Source organism: Artibeus jamaicensis, unplaced genomic scaffold, assembly GCF_021234435.1.
Source record: "Artibeus jamaicensis isolate MK-2021 breed Jamaican fruit bat unplaced genomic scaffold, CSHL_Jam_final contig_354, whole genome shotgun sequence".
Taxonomy (NCBI): domain Eukaryota; kingdom Metazoa; phylum Chordata; class Mammalia; order Chiroptera; family Phyllostomidae; genus Artibeus; species Artibeus jamaicensis.
In genome coordinates this window covers 16,447,473-16,472,358 of record NW_026521803.1, presented here as the reverse complement: position 1 = coordinate 16,472,358, position 24,886 = coordinate 16,447,473, and the positions used below count along the sequence as shown (strand labels likewise).

Genomic DNA, 24,886 nt, shown 5'->3' with positions numbered 1-24,886 from the left:
GGTATAATAACACAGTACTCCCTTGATGGAAGTTGTTGCAAGGAATAAAATGAGATAATACACATAAAGTGCCTAGCATAGTACTTGATAGCTAAGGAAACAACAACAAAAAATCCAAACAAAAAACACTGTTTTATCCTCACTTCCATATCAAGAATATAGTTTTGAGTGGGTGGAAAGTATTTTCATCAAAGTGGCTTCATCCTAACTAGCCCTGAATTTGTACTTGGAAACATGTTATGAATGGACTGAATGTGCATCGCCAGAATAGGTAATGGAATCAAGCTGGCTTTTATATTTTTAATCATTTTTTACTGTTATTCTATTATAGTTGTTCCAGTTTTTCCCCTTTTGCCCTTTCCTGCCCATCCCACACCTCCCCACCTTCCAAGTCAATTCCCAAACTGTTGTCCATGTCTGTGGGTCATTCATACATGTTCTTTGACTAGTCCCTTCCTCTTCCTTCCACCATTATCCCCTTCAGCCTGGCTTTCAGAATATCTTATAGAGCTAAAAGAAGAGAAAGTCCCACGCCCTGTGAAAAATGAGGACACGTGGATCAGAACCAGGCTCTGTCATTGAGGCCTTGTGTACTTTAGGGAGCAGATGACATCATTTGAGAGATGGAGCAGAAGCTACTATACAGCCTTGTGGTGTAGCTTGTTCAATTCTTCAAGTATTCCTTCTTCTAATTTGTTCTGTCCACATTGCAAATTTGCCTAACATTCATGACCACCCTGAGTATATCACTTTATATGCATTATCTCATTGAACCTCAAAAGCTTTGGGATACCTTCTAAAGGTTCAATTTAATTTCCTGCAGCTGTGGTAATGCTGATATTAAATAAACCAGAGAAGATATCTTTAAGCAACAAAATAGGCAGTGTACTTTGAGCTTTCTTGTATTTTGTTTAATAAATATATTATAGATCTAAAAAAAAAGGCTTTGGGGAGTAGGTGTTTTTACTCCCTTCACTTAACAAATCAACAAAGAGAGGCTCATAGGTTAAAGGGTCTGCTCAAGGTCACACAGTTGTGACAGAGCTGTGACTTAAGTCCAGGTCAGAGCCTACAATGTTTCTTGTATTGAATCTGGATAATTATAGCATGCAGATCAGAAAGCAAGGAGAAAATTTTCAAATGACAGTCTTTAACAATTATTAAATTTTATCTTGATATAGCGTTAAAAAGGTCAGGAGAAATTATATGCAAATTAGAATTAGCTGTTACCACTTCATGTATTTGCATAGAAGTTAACAATAAGATATTCTATTTCAGAACATCGCTTTGGTGATTTCCCCCCATAATAAGGCTCACAGGGACTCAGAGGACAATGCATTACCTTCACATGGCAACAATGGACCAAAGTACAACAAAGCTATGTTAACTTTTTGCTTATTATTCTCATTTCTGATCATGGGAAATATCTGTAAGTATTAGGGCTGTTCCTACAATACCTAACATTTCCTGCCTTTTATAAAAAATCTTAATATAACAAGACTGGCCGTACTTGTTGGTTACTGATGGGTAGATGATGGGTATATGGGGGTTTATTATACTATTCTTTCTGTCTACTTTTGTATAAGTTTAATATTTTTCACAAACTTTTTAGGTTTAAAAAGTTCAATAAGTGAGTTTTGTGTTTTATAAAATTTAAATTAGGAATAATGTCTGAATGTTCTACACTGATAATGTCATATCTGTTAACAGCCATTCAATGTACTATAAAAGCAACTGGAAGCAGAGCAAATTCTCTGAGTCATTTCATTATTGATGTGATTTCATCTCAGCTATATAAGTTTTCAAGTTCATAAAAATTATAACTACACATGGAGTAGAGTAGAAACAAATAATCTGAAGGCGAATCTGCTGTTTATACAATGGATAATTATATAGATCACAAAGAAAATAATTTTGTCTAAGGCAGATAACTACTTTAATATTAATACCCAAATTTATAAAACACTGTATTTTTATGGTTTCTTACTTAATGCTAATACTTCACGCTTTGGCTATATACACATCTCTTCCTAATTTTGTCCACTAAGGTTACAAAGGTAAGCTTAACACAGACAGCATAAAGACAATGTAAAAGGAAAAATATATACTTACTATGAAATCATCATAAAACAGAGTGTGACTGACTTGCAAATGTCTTATTAAACTGCCATTGATGCTGTTTGAATTCTCATTAGGCATTAAACGGCAAAGTGGGCAGAACTGAAAACATACAAGAGCAAGAGTTCAAGAAAGGATTTCAAACAATCATTAATGTCAATTAAATACTGCCATTTATGACAACATAGATGAGCCCTGAGAATATCTGAAACAAAGTAAGTCAACAAAAGGTAAGAACCATATGATTTCACTCATATGTGAAACAAAAACCTGAAACTCATAGACACAGAAAACAGTGTGGTGGTTACCAGATGGAAGGGGGGAGGGAAGTAGTGAATAAAGGGGGCCAAATACACTGTGACAGAAGATGATTTGACACAGAATACGATAGATCACGTATCATAGAAATCTATACTCGAAACCTATATGATATTATTAACCAATGTCACTTCAATAAATTTAATGAAAAAATTAACCATTCTATAAAATGAATTTTAACTTGATGAACCTATTGGCCATACCTCACTATTATGTTTTAAAATTGTATAAACATTAAAGCAACATTGAACAAATAAAACTGCATTTACTCTTATATGCATTTCTTGCATATAATTTTGTATAGCTTATTTTCATATTTATCAACTGATTAAACAATATTACAGTAGATACATTGTAATGTACTCATTACATTAATACTTATTACATTAGTCACCTCTTAAAATAAGTTTTTTGTACATGGATATTTTATTATTACAAATGACATTATCTATAGTGTTTATCTCAGGGGGAATTAACTTCTTAGGAAAAATGACCAGATATGGAGACTTGTAATCAAAGATTATGAACACTTATGGTTCATAATATCTATTGCTTTAACGTTTTAATTGCCACTGGCAATATACGTAACACACTAGCATCAGTTACTAGTATTTATATGTATTTTCCCAATTTAATAGCCATTAATAACTCAACAAAACCTTTCATTTTGAAATATTTATAAACTCCCCCAAAATTGTCAGTTTTTCCAAATGGTAACATCTTACATAACTGTAGTACCTCATCAAAATTGGTAAATTGACAATTAACTAGACTACAGACATTCCAGAGGCTTCACCAGTTTTTGCATGAATTCATTTTGGCATGTGTGTGTGTGTACTTCTATGAAATTTTATCACACAGATTCATATAACCATTCACACAATCAGGATGCAGAAGTGTGCTGTCACTACAAAGGAACTCCCTAATGCTACCCCTTGACCTCTTCTCTCCATACCCTGATGTCCACTGATGTTTTCTGCCTCTTAATTTCATCATTTTAGAATGTTATATAAATCAAATTATACAGTATTAATCTTGTGAGATTGGCTTTTTTTCACTGAGCATAACGACCTTCAGATTCATTCGAGTTGCTGTGTATATCAACAGTTCCTTACTTTTTCGTTGTTAGTGGTAAATAGTCCATGGTTTGGATGTACCTTTGTTTACTTTCTGAAGGACATTTATTCTTTGCATTTTGGGGCTGTTACAAATAAAGCTGCAATGAGTATTTGAATACAGACATTTGCATAAACATACCTTTATTTCTCTAGGATAAATTTCCAGAAGTCTGTTGGTCACATGGCAGTGTTATAGTTAACTTGGTAAAAAAAAATCTGCCAAACTTATTTTCCAGAGTAGCTATACCATTTTCCATTCTACCTGCAATGTGTGAATTATCCAGTTTTTCCTCATTTTTGCCAGCATTTGGTACTGTCAATATTTTTTTATTTTAGTCATTTTGATAGATGTGTAGTGGTATTTCATCATGGTTTTAATTTGCATTTCCCCAATGGCTACTATAAATGACTCTTTTAACATATGCTTCTTTATTATATTTTAACCTAGGCTTGTGTTTTTTTAAATTCCATTTCTCTATATTTTCACTTTTTAAAATGTGAAATGCAGAATCATTACTGACTGCCAAGTATGTGTTAGCATTAAATTAGGTGCTAGTCACAATCGATCCTCACAACAATCATTAATTATTATCCTTATTTTGTTGAGGAACCCAATTTCAGGGAAAAAAAAAAACAGTTTAAATTTGTACCACTGTAAGTATCAGAAGTGAACACTGGGCCTCCAAAAGACAATCCAATGTTCTTTTCATATTATAACAATGTCTACGTTATCAATTTAGATAATGTCTTTCTTTAAATTTAAATGGGGTCCTCATGTAATTCTTTTCTTTTTTAACATTTATCAGATTTAGTGGGGGGGGGAGAGAGAGAGACTGATTTGTTGTTCCACTTATTTATACATTCACTGGCTGATTCCTTTAACGTGCCCTGACTGGGAATCAAACCTGCAACCCTGGTATATTGGGCTAATGCTCTAACCAACTGAGCTACACAACCAGGGTTCTTTTCTTTCTTACTGTTTATGGGGCAGGGCAGGGCAGGCAGGGGGAGTGTGTGTGTCCTAGTTTTAATATGCTCAATTTCTTTTTTAAAAAATATTTTATTTTTAGAGAGAGGGGAAGGAAAGGAGAAAGAGTGGGAGAGAAACATCAATGTGTGGTTGCCTCTTATGTGTCCCCCACTGGGAACCCAGCCTGCAACCCAGGCATGTGCCCTGACTGGGAATTGAAACAGCGATCTTTTGCTTCACAGGCCTGCGCTCAATCCACTGAGCTACACCAGCCAGGGCCTCAATTTCTTTAAATAAAGTCCATTCCTGAATTTTGCTCTACTCCATTAATCCTTAAATCTTAATTTTAATAAAATTACAACATTCAGATTACTATTGCTTTATAATCATTTATGATTTTCTAATGCACTCGCTCTTTGGTTAAATGGCGATACTGGCTATCCGAGACAGCACTTAATCTACCCTGGGACCCTGTGTAGTAATGTGAAAAGGGCTGAGAACAAGAAATATTTCAATAGGAAAGTTAGCAAATGTTTGTGGTGTAGAAACACTCACTAATTATAGAAATGTATTCATTCAACACTTAAAAAAAATATTTTATTTGTTTTTTTTTAGAGAGAGGGGAAGGGAAGGAGAAAGTGGGAGAGAAACATCAATGTGTGGTTGCCTCTCATGTGTCCCCTGCTGGGGGACCTGGCCCGCAACCCAGGCATGTGCCCCGACTGGGAATCGAACCAGCAACCCTTTGCTTCACAGGCCCATGCTCAGTCCTCTGAGCTATACCAGCCAGGGCATTTCAACACTTGTATTGTGCCTCTACTATGTGCTAGGCACATGGAATATGAAATCCAGTAAGATAGGGTTGTTTTGAATAGGCTTTGAAGTCAAAGAGCCTAGAGTTCAAAGCCTAACACCAGCTGTCTGACCTTCAGCACTCAAGTTCCCTCTTCTGTGCAATGGAGATACCACCATCTACCTGGTAGAGTAGATGTTGAGAGATACTATCCTAACTGGGATGGGTACATTATTAGTATTTAATAAATGCCATATAGTTACGACCATTTGGTCCCTGTCTTTAAATGGCTAGAGTTCCCCGAGGGAAGGAACTACATGTGTCCCCTTCATTCCTGTAGTCTCAGTACCTGGAAAATAGTTTCCAATATCATTCCAGCCTCTCATTGACTTAACCATGACAAGTCATTCATCTTAACCTATAAAAACAAGAATTATCTCTGTTTTTGCAGGGTTCTTGGTAGATTTAAAGTAGTACATTATGTAACATTATGAAGCTCAGTAATTATATTAGCTCATTCTGTGGCACAAACAAGCAATGGTTACTATTATTCTTATTTATGCAGATACTTTCAATACAGCACAGCAAGGGCTAAATTCAAGATACGAACTGTTCAAGACCTGAAAAGGGAATCATTCATTTGCCTAGGAAGTCAGGAAATGGTTCAGCTGAGAGTCTTGAGGAATGAGTCAGTCATGCTACAGGAGGATAATTACAGGCAGAGGAATCTGTGAGGAAAGCAAGGAAACCCTAAAAGGAAAGAAAAAGCCTTCTCCTTCACACCTGTTCCTGTAACAGAGTAACCGGGCCAGTTAAGGATGGGGGAAGAAGAGGTCATGCGAAGGTGATACACAGAGTCAGACGAGAGTCCTTTTTCAGCTATATGCCTCTGCTCCCGTTCAATTCTGATACAATCACCTTCTCTCCCCAGGGGATTTCTTGGCCTCCCTCAGGAATCCCTGTTACCAAATTTAGTATGATTTAGTCCAGCATCATATCCTTTAGATGTGGAGGGACAAAGAAAAGGTTGAGAACTGCCAATGTAAGGGCTTCTCAGAATCCATAAAATGTACAAAAATCTGATAGGAACGTATGGCCTTGGATTATCAGTGTACCAGATGTTAGCATCTGATGTGGGTACAGCAGGACACATTTCCCAAGACCCCTCACACCAAATACCAAAGACACGGAATGGATCCCATGCCGCTCCATGGATACACGGAGCCAAGCCATCCAGTCCCAGGCCCTCTGAACTGGTCCTAATCAGGTTTCTCAAAATGACACCCCTCCCCGACCCCCTTAAGGATAAGGGTAGTAACACAGGGAACACAACTGATGGGGACAGTCAACCTTCCAGTTCATCAAACTTTGCTTTTCCCCTATTTTTGTACTGTTACAGGGGATCCCATAAAGAATATCTTTCTCAATAGGGGCCCTTGAATCCCTCCATTGTGATTGAGGTATATTTTATATTGTAAAAGTTGAAATCTCTTTCTAAAGTGTGTACATGACTGATTTGATAAAGAACAGAAAAATTGGATGGGAGAATTCTTTTTTTTTCTGGTACGCTCTTTCTTCTCAGGTTCTAAAAGCACAGATGTCATGCAACATCATATTTTACTGTTGAGGGATTTTGGTTGCCAAGTACTGTCCACATATGGATGGCATCTAATAGCAATGACCCTTCATGAGTTGCATATTCTGTCAAGACCTGAGATCTGAGGATGAATTCTCAGAGTGCAAGGATAGCAGTGCGTCATGATACAAACATCTCAAGATGCAAAGGATCCAATCCCTTGGCATATCTACGAAAAGGACACTCAGCTCTGTCTGTGGTTTAGAGTAACTTCCACAGCAACTCAGCCAATTATAGAACACTTTCCCTATGATGGCAAATGCCATCTGGGGAAGGAAATTAAAGACGACTGAATCCAACAACAAAAGAAAAGAGATATGCACCGAAAATAATCACAGGTAAATACATAACCAGAATCAAGGTAGGAGCTTAAAAGCAAATCTAATGAAAAACTTTCTCACTTGCAAAACATGTCTGCACATACACCCTCTCTGCCCAGTTAAGTCACAGATACTACTCATAGAAACAAACTGCTGTAGAGATGAGTTGTTCAGGTGCCTGGCCAGGTAGCTCAGTTGGTTAGTGTGTTATCCTGATACGCCAAGGTTGTGGGGTCAATCCCATCAGGGCACGTACAAGAACCAACCAAAGAATGCATAAATAAGTCAAACAACAAATGGATGTTTCTCTCATGTTCTTTCTCTCTCTCTCTCCCTAAAACCAATACATAAAAAATTGTTTTAATTAACACAGTTATTAAAACAAACAAACAAAAAAAAGATGGGCATAAGATTTAAGCTGAGTTCTAAAAGATAAGAGCCAAGCAGTGACAGGAAGAGCACTCTTGCAGAGAGAACAGTCAGAAAGAATGGTTCTTGCTAAATTATCTTCTCTTTGCCAGATAAAATACCGAATTCCTCTCAAGTGGTCTCACAATTCAATCTGAAGCATGCTGTTTGTGTCATGTGCCTCCTTTGAGTCTAAATTCCACTGCTATCCCTGGCTGGTGTGGCTCAGTGGATTGAGTGCCAGGTCTGCAAAGCAAAGGGTCACGGGTTCAATTCCCAGTCAAGGCACAAGCCTGGGTTGCAGGCCAGGTCCCGAGTAAGGGGCGTGCAAGAGGCAGCCACACACTAGTGTGTTTCTCTCTCTCTTCTCTCTCCCTTCCCCTCTGTCTAAAAATAAATAAAATGTTAAAATAAATAAATACATAAATTCTACCAATGTAATTTTTCAAAAAATTAAACATAGCAGAATATATTTACTAAATGACAAGAGCTGTTGGCTTTTATGGCTACATATGAGAAAAGTCAAAGTTCCCCAATGTTCCTAACCTACCACTCCAGTTTTAAGCAACTCAGAAAGAGATTAGTTCCTTATGGTTTGATCTCTGAATTATCTGATTATTTCTGGAAGGCAGAATCACTTGTCCAAGTTTCTAACTGCTGTGAAACTTCTCCATTCAGGTAAGTCAATGATGTCACTGATTTTATCTGCAGCCAAAACCAGTGATCCAGTCATTCAAAGCAGTAATTCCTTGCTAACTTCCATACCGACCCAGAATGAGCTCCAGACTCAGCCCTCCTCGCCCAGCACCACTTCTACAAGTGTGTTTCAGCCACATGTCCCCACTGGAAATCCCTAACCACAGGAACTTCAGCCAAGCTACAGAATCCACCTCAAGCCTTTCACAACCCCAGCATACATCTTACTCCTACTGGCTCTAGATCCTTTAGATTGACATGAGTCTCAAGCTTTTACTCAAGAGCAAAACACTAACATAGGAACCGTAAAGGTCTTCTGTTCCAGGAACCATCTCTAGATGGCCCCAGTGTATTACAGAACCCCAAATATGAATAACCTGCTCCTGCCTCAAGGCCATAATAACACCCAGATCTTGTAAAATTTTACCACCTGACCTCCTCAGCTCCTCCTGGCTTGGGTTCACCAACTATGAGAATACAAGGATTCCTCTAAGAAATCTCCTCTATGTATTTTATACATAGATACAAAGATGGCAGTAACTCACCATTATCCCCTCCACTCTCTTTTATTGATGGGATAAACACCATGTAACAAATTAGGGCCTAGTTTATATGCCTGACTCCTTTATTACTACCCTGTGAAAAAGCCATCATTACATTATCATCACCATTTTGCAAATGATGAAACAGAGACAGAGAGATTAATGGGATTTGCTGGAATCTGCACCAAAGCTTTTCTCCAAAGCCTAGGTTCTTATCTACTAAATTCCCTGGGTGATCTGATCCCATCATTCCTGCTTTACTTCTGTCCCTAGGTTAGCTCTCTTCAACGATCTAATCATGGAAGACCTAGCTTCCATGGACCTCCTTCAGTGGCCAAATTTAGGAGCATGTGGACTGGATTTCTGCAGGAGCTGGTACGTAGTACACATGGACGTACCAGGATGTGGCCTGCCACAGACTGCTGCTATGATGAAGTCCACGGTCCAGCACGCCTGGTGTTCCTCCAGCCAGAGCAGCACCCTGGACCCTATACTAGTCGGGGCTCAGGCTATGTCAAGAATGCCTTTTTTTAAAATCCTCACCTGAGGACATGTTTTTTCATTGCTTTTAGAAAGAAAGGACGGGAGAAAGAGAAACATCGGATGTGAGGGGATAGTCCGTGCCACCTGACCTAATGTTTTTTTCTAACTTCCGCCAGCTCCCCAGGGACCTATTATAAAATTCTATCTAGCCCAGCTCCTCCCACAGAGCAACCTGAACAGGAAAAGCCCATTGTAATCTCCCCTGCTCCCCCTACACGCATCAAGCTCCTAGTAAGCCATTTTAAGAACTAAATGCCCTGGCCATTAGGATTAATAATAAATACCTTTGACTGTGTTGTGTGGCTTTCTCTTGAACTTGCTAGTAGAGTACAGGGGTTTACCATGTAGATAGACCCTGGAGCCAGACGGTGTTTAAATTGTGGCTCTCCTACTTACCATCTTTTATAAGACTTAACCTCTCTGAGCCTTAGGTTATCATTTGTAAGATGGGGATAATAATCACGCGTACCTCATAGGACTGCTGTGATGACTATCTGTATCTATCTATCTAATATACTTATGTTTCAATCTCATCCACTTCCCAGAACGATTTAATGGGGGGAAAAACACCTAAAACCCAAATTAAAAAAACTCATATATACATATATAAATGACACACATATTTATGTGTGTATATATATGTATATATTTTTATGTACATATATGCACATATGCATATAAACATACACATGAAATATAAACAACTAAAATTAAAAATAATCTTCAAGATATAATTTTGTATCTGTTAAGTGTGGGTAATTTTAAATGTATAAAATTTTGGACAGGTTAAGGAAAAATTAATTTACTTATAAACTGCTGATGTAAATATAAACTAACTCAGACCTTTTGGAATGTACTTTATATTTCAAGTTATTAAAAAGTTTGCACTCTTGGCCCTGGCTGGTGTGGCTCAGTGGATTGAGTGCCAGCCTGTGAACCAAAGGATCTCTGGTGGATTCTGAGTCAGGGCCCATGCCTGGGTTTTGGGCCAGGTTCCCAGTAGGTGGCGCTTGAGAGACAACTACACACTGCTGTTTCTTTCCCTCTCTCCTCCCTCTCTAAAAATAAATAAATAAAATCTTAAAAAAAATTTTTTTTGCATTCTTGGTCCCAGAAATATCAATCTAAGAAATTTCCTTCTTGGAAAAACATCTAATAAGAGGAGAACTTTAAATGTATAAAATATTAATTAAAATCCTAAAAATTGGTAATAATTCAGGTGTTCAAAAATAGTAAAATGGCTAAAGAAATGATGATGTATCATTATCACCCCGCTTCATTGCACAACTATATAGAAATAAAAATTACAGAAGCTACACTGTGAAGTAGAACTAAAATGCCCAGCTGAAAAGGAAAAGGCAGCATTCACTATGAATCCAGAAGATGAAGAGCAACATGTATATTTTGTGTAAGATTATGAAATAAAATAATAAATTGATTAATGAAGATGAATGACTTTCTACTTTTCATTTCTAGTGTATTTTCATGACAACTCTATTTGCATTATTAAAAAATGTTCTTAACCTGAGACTTGATCATGGTTAATATACTAAAGTTAGATCTTAACTGTGCACTTTAGATCTTCTTAGTTGATCATATCCATGATTATCTGTAAGACATAATTTTGTCTAATTTCATAAATGAATGAGTGATTGCACATTACTGATTATCAGTTTCAATTCAATGCTTTCACATATAGTTAATATCACAGAATTACCATAACCTTGACATAAATTAGCCTTTATATCTATAAATAGAGGCCTGTCAAATGAATTTTCTAATGTGTATTGAGTTTTTTATATTTTTAATGTAATATTTTTTCTATTTATTTAATTTTTGTTCAAGTGCAGTTTTCTGTCTTTTACTCCCATCCCAGCCCAACCCCCCAGTGCTCCCCACCTCCCTCCCGTTCCCACCCCTGTTAGTTTTTGCCCATGTGTCCTTTCTAGTGTATTGAGTTTAGACATTGCAGAAATATGTAAAATCCTTACCACTGGTCTCCTTTCTGATCTGTGATGAGCAATACAGTGATCCAGCAAGCTGTGTTCATCCAATTCCTTCTGACAAAATGGGCATACACACCTGGAAATTGTACAGAATACAAATATTACTAAAATTGTTGGCAATTAGATAGTCAGTCAACTAGAGGTAAAAAGTAGAATGTAGGCAGGTCTAGTTTCCAGTCCCCATTCTTTCTGATGTGATATTTTTTCCTATCTTGATAATGGTTTTGGTGCCTAAATTTTTCTCATGAGAGATGTAAATGTGTCTCTCAACTGGGACAAGCTAGAGAAATGGTTATAGTACAGTGGAAGCAGCCATTCACTGAGCAACTGAGTATCAGTCCACCTACCTGTCCCTGGGTTGCTTTTTCTGTCACTTTTACATCCTCCTTTTCCTAATTTTGATTTGGGTGTTGTTTGTCCTCCAACTCTGCTAGTATGTACAAGGTGGGGCAAAAGCAAGTTTATGCTTATTTGGAAGGAAAATAATACAATAATTAATGCATAATAATACAAGAAAAAATTCTGTGCTTCACATACTCACATCTGTAAACCTAACCTGTATAACAAGTGTCAACTCACATAATTAGTATGCAGGGAAGGATGAAAAATGACCTGCTACTACTCTGTTAAGTCCTTACACCTAGCAGTATCTGTCCTTTATACCTGTGCTGTCCAATATGGTAGCCATTAGCCATATGCGTCTATTGGGCACTTAAAATACAGCTAGTCCAAATTGAGATATGCTGAAGCATATAATACACACTGAATTTCAAAGGCTTAATATTGAAAAATGTAAAATACCTCAATTTTTATATTGATCACATGTTGAAATGATAATATTCTGGCTCTATTTGGGTTAAATAAAATGTACCAAAAATTGATTTTATTTGTTGCTTTTTACTCTGTTGGCTTGGCCAGTACATGGAAACTTAGAATTTCTTGCTCACTTTCCATTATAGAAATAACTTCCTACACCCCAAGAGTTGTACTCTAGACAAGCTCCCAGCATAAAATTTTTTTAAATTTGAGTCACGTAGTAACTTCCATAAAGCAAAGATTTCTATCTTAAATGCAAACAGTAATCTATCTTATAAGATTGATTAATCACCAATGCTTCTCATTTTCTGTTATTTTAATTCTTTATTATTTCTAACTAAAAGAAGAAATTGGGTTTTAAATTAGCTTTCATATATTTTTAATTTTAAATTTTATTTATTTAATAAATAAAAATAAAATAAATGTTTTTTGGGTTTTTTTAAAAGATTTATTTATTTATTTATTTATCTTTAGAGGGGAAGGGAAGGAGAGAGAGAGAGAAACATCAATGTATGGTTGCCTTTCATGCATCCCCTGCTGGGAACTGGCCTGCAGGGAACTGGCCTGCAACCCCAGTATGTGCCCTGACGGGGAATGGAACCGCGATTGTCTGGTTCACAGGCCCGCATTCAATCCACTGAGCTACACCAGCCAGGGCTAAAATAAATGTTTTATTTTTATTTTTATTGTTGTTCAAGTACAATTTTCTGACTTTTACTCCCATCCTAGCCCACCCCCCCAGGCCTCCCCACCTCCATCCCATTTCTGCCCTCCCCTAGTTTTTGTCCACGTGTCCTTTATACTTGTTCCTTATGTTTATTTTTTTATAAAGCCTCTCAACCTTGCAATCAAATATACATACTTTCTCAACCCATTTGTTACCCTTCATTCTTGTTGTTCCTTGTGGCCAATCTAACAGAACCCATACTCCTTAGAGCTAAAATACTCATTTAAAATTTGTAATGTCAGTGTATAGAACTAATCCTATAAAACAGGTATATCTGCAAAGCAATCTCTAGTAAAGCAAAAGAAATGGAGCAATGATTTAGACTTTCAGGTTAAAAAGTATAAGCTCTATTCTGAGTGAATTTTTTTTTAATATTTATTTATTTATTAGAGGGGAAGGAGAGAGGGAGAGAAACATCAATGTATGGTTGCTTCTTGTGCATCCCCTGCTGGGAACTGGCCTGCAGGAAACTGGCTTGCAACCCAGGCATGTGCCCTGACTGGGAATTGAACCTCGATCCTCTGGTTCGGAGGCCTGTGCTTAATCCACTGAGCTACACCAGCTAGGGCTCTGAGTGAATTTTTTAAAGATTTTATTTATCTTTCAGAGAGGGGAAGGGAGGGAGACAGAGGGGGAGAGAGAAACATCAGTGTGTGGTTGCCTCTCACTCACCCACTATGGGGACCTGACCTGCAACCCATGCATGTGCCCTAGACTGGGAATTGAACCAGCAACCCTTTGGTTCACAGACCAGCACTCAATCCACTGAGCCACACAAGCCAGGGTTGGGTATATTTTCTTAAAATAAGCAGAAGTAACTTTTTCCTTCAGGAATGAGAAAGAAATTACAGTCCTACTGAATACCACTATTGGATAACTGAGTCCATAAGCAGATTTGGTTTCAAAGCCATGAGCCTATGTGCGAGAACGTATTTCTTTAAATCATTTTCTTTAGTAGAGAGGAATTCCAAACCTTGTAATTATTCTGGCTATCAGGAAAATAATGACCCTGATTTCTTTTCTTTTTTAAAGGAAAAAAAGTTAGTGATTGATATCCTCCATTATACCTGCTAGCCACCTCCAGCCCTCTTCTGGCCCCCAAAACTACAGAATTCAGGATGCCCACTTGAGGTCTATACTTCCTAGTTAGAATATATACAGAGATGTCACTTCCTACTTTCTAAGAAGAAACTAGCAAAATGACAGGGAATCAGCTGGGGAACTGAGCAGCAGTAATGGAAAACTAAAGACAAAAAACCTCTTAATCATGATCTACTTCAGGAGCCTATTAGGGAAAAAAGCCTAACAGAAATGAACAATTATGCATTCTGTTTTTGAGTCTTCCTTCATACAAACTTCACTAAGGAAGTTCCCCTAATTTCTCCAGTGTTTGGTTGGCTCCTCCATGCAAACTTTTTAAACTAGAGAGGGCAGAATTCTTTCATAAGTATTGCTACTAACAGATGATTACCAATAACAGATAGTGTGGTGAAGAGCTTACACATAAGTATATGCATATTTTCACAATAAAATCGTTAAATTTTCCAGCCCATTAAATTATCTTTTTTTTTTGCTTTTCAGTAACATAACATTTTAAAGGTTTTTTTCAATTACAGTTTACCTTCAATATTATTTTGTATTAGTTTCAGCATTAAATTCTTTATAGACATATCAAATTGAGCATTCAACTGTACTCTATTGAAACAAACCTTGCTGCTGTCTCCCCAAGTTCTTGTAGTGGTCCGTATTTATCTATGTACTTCTGACAAGTTCTTATGTGTGCCCGCATTTCGCTGAGGCAAACCTATGTAAAAGCAAATCGAAAATAAACTCATTGTTGAAAGGGGATCAATGAAGCCTTCTGTGACTCAGCTTTATTACTTTCATTATTTTCAAAAAGGTCATAGTGTGGATCAGCTGATTTTAAAAGGATGCATTCATGACAACAGTACAATGAAGCTAAGGCATTATGGAGAATAACACTAGTTTTAATTTTCTCTAATACTTTAAAGCCTGAAATGTTGAGTTATTAAAATTTGGTTCTTCTAGAAAGCGTATGTTCTTTAAAGGGGAAAGGCGTAGATTAACTCAAATTTACATTTTTTTGCAATGACATTGCCTAAAATGATGATGGAAAAAAGGAAGTGGGAAAAGAAAAAGGGGAGAGAAAAAAGAGAAAAAGAGGGAGGAAAGGGGGGAAAGAGAGAGAAAAGAAAACAAAGAGAGATAAAAAGAATAAATGGATGGATTTTAGAAATGTCCATAGTAAGTAAAAAGACACTCTGTGCCCTGGGGAAAGATATAAATACCATGGTTTTATAATGTATCTAGTAGCTTCACATGAATTCACAATACACAGTATACTTAATGGCCCCATTAAGAACACACATGAAAGACAGCTCTTGCAGTCCATTTTTACCAAGGGCAAATAAAGAGCCCTTGTTCCTCCAGATATACATTCAGAGACCCCTAACCATGAGGGATCTGTTGCTAAATAACACATATTCTACTCAATGTTTCATTAGAAACTCTGATAAGATCTTGTGCTAAAGGAAGCTTTGACAGCTGTGGTAAGGTGGCCAACGCACACTGCTTCATTCTACCCAAGCTACGGAAGTTAAACCTCAAACTTGAAATCTACCACGTCAAGGAAACAGTTATAATTGCTTAACAGAACACCAAAAATAAAAAGCAAACCCTTGCCTTTACAAATATCCATCTAAAAGCTGTAAAAACTAGGACTTATCTAGGTAACCGTCTTGAAACAGAATGTTATACAATCTTTAACACCCAACTCGGCCCATTAATACTCTCATCTCTTCACTAACTACTTGTGTTAAGTTTCTTTCTTCCTCTTTGTATTCCTTCATCAACAAAGCAAAGCATTCCTTACATAAATTAGCAATTTGGGGACTATATACTGACAAATAAACTGATAAATTCATACACTGGCTACTCTAGAGATAAAAATACCTAAGACACTGTAAGAGAGGACAGAAGAAACATAGACAGCCGCTGTGTTTGCTGTAAAGGTGCTTCTGGAACCAAGTGAAGAGGAAGCTGTTCGGTCCTGGAGAGTGGAATACGAAAGCCTCATGGAATGGTGCTCTGGCCTGGGTTCTCCAGAGTAAAACAGAGTCTAAAATGGCTCTAGAAGGAACAGCAGTATTCTTGGCAAGACAAATACCATAAAGCAGAAGAAATGGATACAAGAACTACCTCCAAGGAAAATGCAAAAACACTTGGGAAGAATCAGAAATGATGGGGTGGGGGTTGAAAAAAGAAGGGGGTTTCCACCCAGGATAACTGAGAGCTCAGTCTTGTTTGTGACAGACACCAAAGGCGGGATGAAGAAACAGATGATGAAACAATACCTCAAGTTTGATTTGTGTATGTTAAATTTTATATGATGACCAAAATATCAAGTAAAAATAAGCAACAGTCCATTACAATAGACATAAAAAGCCATTGATTTTGAGCATTTCCTATTTCAAACCATGTTAAAAGCCATAAGTTTTATCATTTACCTTTAAAGCCATCCTGTGACACAAATACTACCCTTTTCCTTATTTTCCATAAGTAAACAAAAACTTAGATCAATAATTTGCCGAAAATCACAAAGAATAGGTGAGAGGATTGGAGTTTGGTCCCAGGATGTCTGACCCCAAAGACCATGCATGAATTGTGTCTGTAGTCAGGAAGCCATGAATAGGTCACTAAGTCTCACATAAATATACAGAAAAAAGCAAAAATGCAGTAAGCACTTACTCTATGCCAGTCACTTTTCAAAGTGCTGAGTATGCAGCTGCTAATAAAACAGGCACAGTCCTTACCTCCATGGTACTTAAACCTGGTGGGGGTAACTGGCACAAATTAAAGGACCGTGAAAGCATAATTACAAGCGGTGGTCAGTGCTACAAAGGGAATACAGAATGCTAAGACAAATTATAACAGGCTATAATTCAAGTTAACAATCAAGAACCATTCTCTAAAGAAATTTAGATCTTCAGTACATAATCTTTCTTTAGAAGATATCTAAATATCCTCTACTTAGCAGTTCAAATTTTAACATATCTAAAATTTAAGTCTGTGGCTGCTTATCTGAACCTGATCCCCATTTCAGAGTCTTCACCTACTCGGAAACCCCGCATTTTTGGCACTTCACGCTCACTCACCCCCACATGCAGCCAATTACCAATTTCCTTTGATTCTCTCTCCTAAATACACCTTGAAAAAACCAAACCTCTGTACTTCATACCTAACACTATCACTCTAATCCAGCTTCCTTCCCTGATCCATCCCGATAGCCACCTAGTCGTCTTCACCAAACCTGCTTTGCCCCCCTCAAACCACTGTCCACGCACATGCTAGAGCAACATCCTAAAAATATAAACCCCATCAAAAGCTTACGCTTTTTCTATGACTCACTACTGCATTTGAGATAAAATCTAGACAGAACCTTTTGTGTGGCCTCTAAGACCTCACGTGATCTAACCATGTATTGAAGGATTAAAACTGCAACAAGGAAGAAGTGATCAAGAGAGATAAATACTGCAAAACCCAGAAGACATTGGTGCAATTATGGCACTGGATTTGATAATAAAGTTATTCATTGATGGGCTGCAACAGAGTAGCAGGAATGGAGGCCCCATAATAGGGGGTCATAAAAATCATGGGAAGAGAGAAAATGGAAGTGGCCAGTGAAAGCATCTGTTTGAAAAATTAGGTGATGGTAGAAGTCAGGTGACCATTTTCCTGCAGTGTACATGTATGAAATTGGAGAGAGGCTGAGGCAATAAACTTTAGGAAGTTGGGGCAGGATGAGGTCAAAGACATAGGTGAAATGATTAGCTGCATAACAGTTTTCTCAGTGGTCTAAGCTGGTAACCAGGAGTACGGGCAGGGTCCCTTACCAGGGTGTCACACTCGGTGCAGTTCTGGTACTCTGACTTCATTCTTTTGGCCACATCCGTGGCTGGAACTCCTTCTGAAGGAAGGTATGCCCGGCAGTAGGGACAGGTCCACTTGTTGTTCTTCAGACTGGTAGCAATGCAGGAACGGCAGAATCTGCCCAGCACAAAACACAAATACACTTCCTCATCACAAAGCCACCACTGCGTGTTCATTTGTGTAAACTGTATTGTAATAACACCTTGTACACTATGAGCTGTACTACCATTTGCACCCTGCACTGGTCAGAGTCTCTTACCTCCCCCCAGTAAGACTTCTCTGGGATCACATGTTCTCACCACTTGCACTGCACACATTTAAACAAAACAACATGGACCCAGTAGTGAAATAGTATTCCTGTACTTGGAGTTAAAATGATAACCCAAGGGATATCCACTGTATTATTTCTTTACTTAAATCCTACTTTACCTAAAATTTGGGGGGAAGATAAATTCTCTGGTTTACTTAAAAATGGTCATAACAAACTTCTAACAGAATCAACAGAATTCACAGAATATCTGGCCCATTTATGGGAGCCGTTGAAGGCTAAGCGCACACGGAAGGCAAAATGAGCATTTAGGTGGGTGATACACATCAGCATGGTCTAATGGCTCTTAAAGCACTCAGCACATAACAGCTCTGTGGGAGTACTAACACACGGGAAAAGTTATCAAGCTTTTAAAAATTTAAGTATACGATACATGCTGAAAGGTTCTTGTATAGTAAGTACACAGTTCAACAAAATTTCACAAGCTGAATGCTTAATTATACCAGCCATTACTGATTCTTAAAAGTATTCTTTTCTGCATTTGTCATTTAAAAAAAAATCTCATTAGCACACAAAGGATGCTGACGTTTGCACAGTGCTTGAGGCATTTGCTCCATGTTTGTGCCTGCCCACGTCCATTTCCCCTTTTTCTTGAAATAGCATCCTTATTTTGTTCTGCAGGAGCTATACCTCTGACATACAATCTGGTAGGAGCTCAATCAAGGTGCCCACCATCCCTGGCCACATAGCTCAGTTGGTTAGAGGACTGTCCCCATGGGCTAAGGTTGCAGGTTCACTCCCTGGTCAGAGCACATACAGGAATCAACCAATGAATGCATAAACAAATAGAACAACAAATCCATGTTTCTCTCTCTCTCTTAAATCGGTAAATAAAAATTTCTTAAAACAGGTGCCCACCACCCTCCGTTGAAGGCAAGAACACCTGAAGTAGGCCAGACTAAGTGAACTTTCTAGGAGATGAGTAGTAAACACAGTGACATAAAGACTGATTCAGGAACAACTCAGTGGGACTGTCCTCCTCTTTACTTAGAACCCCAGATCGGCCTAGGTTTCTACCCTTTTCTTCCTAGGTGTTTTTGTTATGATTACTGTTTGGTAACTCTTTTGATATAATTTCAAACTCCAAACACTGTTTTTTAATAAAAAAAATTTAAAACACTTTAAAAAATGCCTTAATTCAAGGGCTCTTTCCCTCTCAGGAATATGCCCACACCTTTCCCTTCTCTCCCTCCTCCCCCCCCAGGGGAGTTACCTTTGCCTTTCTCTCTCCTAAATTCCAAGGGCCCTTCTTTTGCTTCTGTAACTGGTTTCTTGAGCCCAAACAGCCCAGCTGGCTTACTTCTACTACCTCTAACTTAGAAACTCTCACGTATACTTTGAAACAAACAAACAAACAAACAAAACTAAGATAAAATAAAATACCTTAATTCATTTAACCTTAACAAATGCCTAAGAAAGATGATTATTTATAGATGAGGAAAGTGAGGTACATAGAGATTAAGGTACAAAAGTCTGCACGACCACATCTATAGGAAATTTAAGCTGGGGTTTTCTGACCCAAAATTCAGTAACTTTTCTTTCGGCCACCACAGCTGGCCCAGTTAGAAAGAGCAGTACCTTTGTTAGAGTCAGGACGCCCAAGTCCTCTGCTCTATTGCATTTTTCTCTGCCTCATGATTAAAGTTCTAAAGCACAACCTACCCTTGCAGTTCTTTAAGTCCTTCAGAATTCATCCTCAAAATGTAGGCTTTGAAGAGTATTTATTACAAATGGTCCAAATGCTCAACTATAATGAACATTTCTAATACGACACCTGTGGTCCTAACATGAATTATTTGTTTACATAATTTAGGAACAAGCAGATAACCCTTTGTTTTGTTTTGAGCTAAAAGTCTTCCCCCCTTTCTCACAATGTATTTGAGTGTTATGCCAATACAAGGAGCAAACTAACACTGGTGCCAAGCCTGTGGTGGGCACTGACACACACTCCCTCGTTTAGTCCTCATCGTAACCCTAAAATGTTGCTCTGCATTCTCTTCTCTTGCCTGATGGCAAACTGAGGTTCAGAGAGGTGTAGCAACTTGCTGAGGTCACACAGCCAGAAGACAGTTGTGCTTTTCTCCTAAGTTCCAGGAGAAGCTTAAAGTTTGTAGTCTGTTTAAAGGCACTTTAATTCCTCCCAGTAATAAGCAGAAATGGCACAATTATATTACTGATGTACCTGCATAAACCAGTGGGCTTTACCTATGGCACATTTCTGCTGTCATTTTGTAAATGTTTTGCACAAGTTTGTGTAACCACAACAATGGAAATGCCTGGTAGATGATTGTGAAAAGCAGCACACTTGAACCATTATTTAATCAAGTCGCCTCACTATAAGCCCCCTACATCTCTCTGTACAGTACTTAGTTACATGGGATATGAAACTCTCCGATGAACATTATATAGATGTTACTACTGCATTACAGAGGATACTAGTTGCAAATCTGGTATATTAGTCAATTAGCAGTTCTCATGTTAATGGAAATGGTTATTAAATGGAGAAAACACAAGACCAAGGTGTTTTGGAACAGACTGAGTTTACAGATTATGAAGGCGTAAAAACCACAACTTTTGAGTGTTACTTTGGAAAGGAATTGGATGCTACTGCAGCTCAAGTCTTACTTTCTAGGGTGCAGAAACAAGATTGCAGACCTGCTAAATTCAAAAAACCTGAAGTTGCATGGGGCGGGGTGGGCTGGGATGGGAGAAATAGACAGAAAACTGTACTTGAAAAATAACTAAATTAAAAAAAAACCCTGAAGTTAAAATTTTCTTATTAAAGGTATAGCTATTAAATTCAAGTAATGAGAGCTGGAGAAGTTAACATCCCTGCCTTAATACATTAGCATAAAAAGCATACAAATGATCAAACATTTCATGAATTGTCTAAGTAGAATCCACGCAGGGCTATCCAAGTTTGGGTGATATGTATTATAAAACAAGACCCATAAATAAGATGACTCAAAACAAAAATCTCTTAGAAGGCAAAGTATAGAGGTGTATACAGAGCTACTTTTAGGTTTGCAGATGTGTGAAAACATCTAGGATAAAGAAAATAAACTTTATCCACCTGTTGGAGAAGTGGGAAACTGGAAAGAAGGGGTATGAAATAGAAAGAGGGCATTTTCATCGCCGAATTTTAAGTTAGGACCATATCACCACATTACCTGTGCAATGAACAATTCTTAAAAAAACCATACAGGCGCCCCTTGGCCTTGCAATACTAAGCCCATGTATTTACCCAAAAGAAATAACAACTATGTTCGGTTGTACAAGAATATTCATAAGGAATGTTTTCATAATAGCCCCAAATGAGAAATACCCAGGTATGCATCTACAAGAAAATGGATAAACAAAACACAGCATATTCCCACAATGGAATATTATACAGCAATAAAAAGAACAAATTACTGATACAAGCAACAACATAGTTGAATCTCAAAGACATATTGAATAAAATAAGCCAAACATAGCAAAATGCATCCTGTAAAATTCTATTTATACAAGGCATTTGAATAGGTAAAACTGGTCTAGGCAGAAAAAAATTACAACGGTAGTTACTGTTGGACAGGGGTCCTTGGACAGGGATTGACTGGGAAGGGGCATGAGGACACCGTCTCCTGAAAATACTGTAGCCCTTGGTAAGGATTTAGATTCAATATTTGTCAAAATTCAGCAAATGTTATATCTAGGATGTATGCATTTCACTCATGTACAATTTACCGTAAAAACATAAACAAATACTGACTTCTGCTTAATATTATGCATACTAATATGAGAAAGAATCAGAGCATGCTAATATTTATAACCTACCCTGAAATGCATAAAAAATAAGATGGTTTAATGGATGGATAGAGTGAGAGAGAAAAGCAAATGTAGCAAAATTAATAATTATAGAACCTAGGTAGTGAATGTATGTGTGCAATTATATCCACTTAACTGTACATTTGAAAAATTTTACAATAAAATGCTAGGGGGATGAACCACCTTACTATGACTTAAATTTTCTTTACTCCTGAGAAAAATTTAGTTTGGATATTAGAAAGGGCAATGTTTGAAGGATGAGAGACTTGAAATTTACAATAGAATGTGATTCGAAGACAAAGACATTTTTAAAAATATTTTTTAAGGGCATCCATATCCAGTGTGAGGAAAAGGTTACACTGCATTTATGATTAAATAAAAGTGCACTGAACAGCCCTGGCTGCTGTGGCTCAGAGGGCTGAGCGCTGAACTGTGAACTGAAAAGTATCCAGTTCGTTTTCGGTGAGGGCACGTGCCTGGGTTGCAGGCCAGGTCATCAGCTGTAGGCACATGAGAGGCAACCTATTGATGTATCTCTCACACACTGGTTTTTCCCTCCCTCTCTCCCTCCCTTTCCCTCTCTCGGAAGAGACAGTAAATAAATAAAATCTTTTTTAAGAAGTGCACTGAACAATTTGAAATCTAATAAAAGACTGAAGAGACAAAACACCAAACTTTTAAAATATGAACTTGTGTAGCTTTTAGTAAGAACAATTATCCCAGGGTTATAATGAAGACTTTATGAGAGAAGGCATAAATCCATACAAATCTCCTAATACCCAACCGTGTAAGCATGCATTCACTGGCAAAGTTTTACTGTCGCCAGGCCGTGATTGACAGACCAGAGATGAAACCGGCGCAGTGCATCAGGTTCCTGTTCTCAGGGTTCCAGAACGGGGAGAGGAAGTAGGCAGGCAAAAGACAAATGCTTTGAGAAGAATAAAACGGTTGACAATAAAAATGGAGTGGGTGGGGCAGAGGGAGCAGTTAGATGATATTTGAAGACATCAATCTTGGGAAGAGCTGGGAATGGTTTTCCAAGCTGCAAACAAAACGTACCGGCTATAAGATAGGGACCGGCTTACCGAAGTACTGAAAACCAAGTAATCAGAGATTACTGTGAGAGAGTAAGCAGGTAGGAGACAAACCATAAAGCCATAGCTAAGAGTGACAGGGAGGCACTGGAGGGTTTGCAGCAGGGGAGTGACATGGCTTGATTTACATTATGTAGATCACCGGCTCCTGTGTCAAGAATGGATTGCAGAGGTACAAGTGCCACAGTGAGGGGCCCAGGTTTAAGTCAGTCGTAATAGTTTAAGATAGGATGGTTGCTTAGACCAGCAATGTAACATTAGACAGTGCAAGGGGGACACACAGATTTAGAATTTTTTTTGGAAGAGGAAAAAGGACTTGCAACATACCAAATGATAACAAATACACGCCCCCATTATGCTAAGTGAAAGAACCTGAACACAAAAGACTACTTACAGTGTGATTCTAAAACTTAGTAACAGAAAGCAGATGAGGTTGCCTGGGACCAAGGGTCTGGGAAGGGGATTGACTGCAAAGATTCTGAGGGAACGTTTTAGGGAAATGAAACTGTTGGTTCTTGTGTGTGAGGACGGTTACAGGATTTGCATACAATTGCCAAGATACATCAACCTGTACCTTTTGTGTGAATTGTACTGTATCACTTCAATAAAGCTAAAGAACAACAGACAGAACAAAAATGCCCCAGACAAAGGGTCAGTGACAAGAGCACTGCATGGAGAAGATCCTAGAAATGCATACAGCACAGAGCCATTCCAAATCTGGCAGGCCTCCCTCCTACTCAGCTCCAGGCACACAGTGGCCACTCAGTAAACTGAAATCACTAAATTAGTGACGAGGAATTTCCCCAGGGGAACCTTCTGGGCAGAGCCCAATGTTCCCATGAATAAATAAGAGTCCCCTGTCCTTCTGGAAGTACCCAAGGGACAGAGATGGACACAGACCTAAGGAAGTAAGGGATTCCTGTTTGTCTAACCTCTCTCCCACTGCATAATGTAGTTCAGAATGATGAATTATAAAAGGCATGATCAGAATGAGGAGTAGTTTTCAATGAAAGGCAGAAGCTGAGGATGAAAGTCAATTGCATGTTTTTTTTAAGTTGTATCTTTTATTTATTTATTTTAAATATTTTATTTATTATTTATTTTTTAAAGAGGGGAAGGGAGACAGAATGAGAGGGAGAGAAACATCAGCGTGTGGTTGCTTCTCACATGGCCTCCACTGGGGACCTGGCCCACAACCCAGGCATGTGCCCTAGACCAGGTGTCAAACCAGTGATCCTTTGATTTGCAAGCCAGTGCTCAATCCACTGAACCACACCAGCCAGAGCAATTTATTTTTAGTTATTGAATTTATTGGAGTGACACTAGTTAATAAAATTATATAGGTTTCAGATGTACAATCCTATAACACATCATCTGTATATTGTATTCTGTGTTCACCACCCTGAGTCAAGTCTCCTTCCATTTAAATGCATGTTTTTTAAGACCAGTTCAATGTTTTCAAAAATTCTGAATGAGGCGCCATCACTTTAAAATCAGATTCCACACACAAAGACAAATTTCTGGCTTCTCTTGAAAAGCTAATCAACCTCTTGCAACCCCGGACTCAAGTTCCAAATGGCCATCTGGGTTGGTGGCCCCTCCTGTGGCGTAGTCACCCTCCACAATCATTGGTACCACTTGCAACTCAGCTCTGTTGAGTTTACTGGTCCTAAAGAAATCAATTAAGAACTAGATA

At 38.1% G+C, this 24,886-nt stretch overlaps 1 protein-coding gene across 1 annotated transcript in view; it reads right to left on the bottom strand.

Annotated features, from left to right (window-relative positions):
• The window catches only part of RNF125 (ring finger protein 125), a 35,249-nt gene that overhangs the window by 4,511 nt on the left and 5,852 nt on the right, over window positions 1-24,886 (bottom strand). Inside the window, exons 2-5 of the mRNA XM_037153778.2 lie at window positions 17,925-18,078; window positions 14,721-14,815; window positions 11,454-11,544; window positions 2,113-2,220 (exon numbers count right to left, since the gene is read on the bottom strand). Coding sequence (XP_037009673.1) covers window positions 2,113-2,220; window positions 11,454-11,544; window positions 14,721-14,815; window positions 17,925-18,078 — 448 coding nt within the window. The remainder of the gene's footprint in view (window positions 1-2,112; window positions 2,221-11,453; window positions 11,545-14,720; window positions 14,816-17,924; window positions 18,079-24,886) is intronic.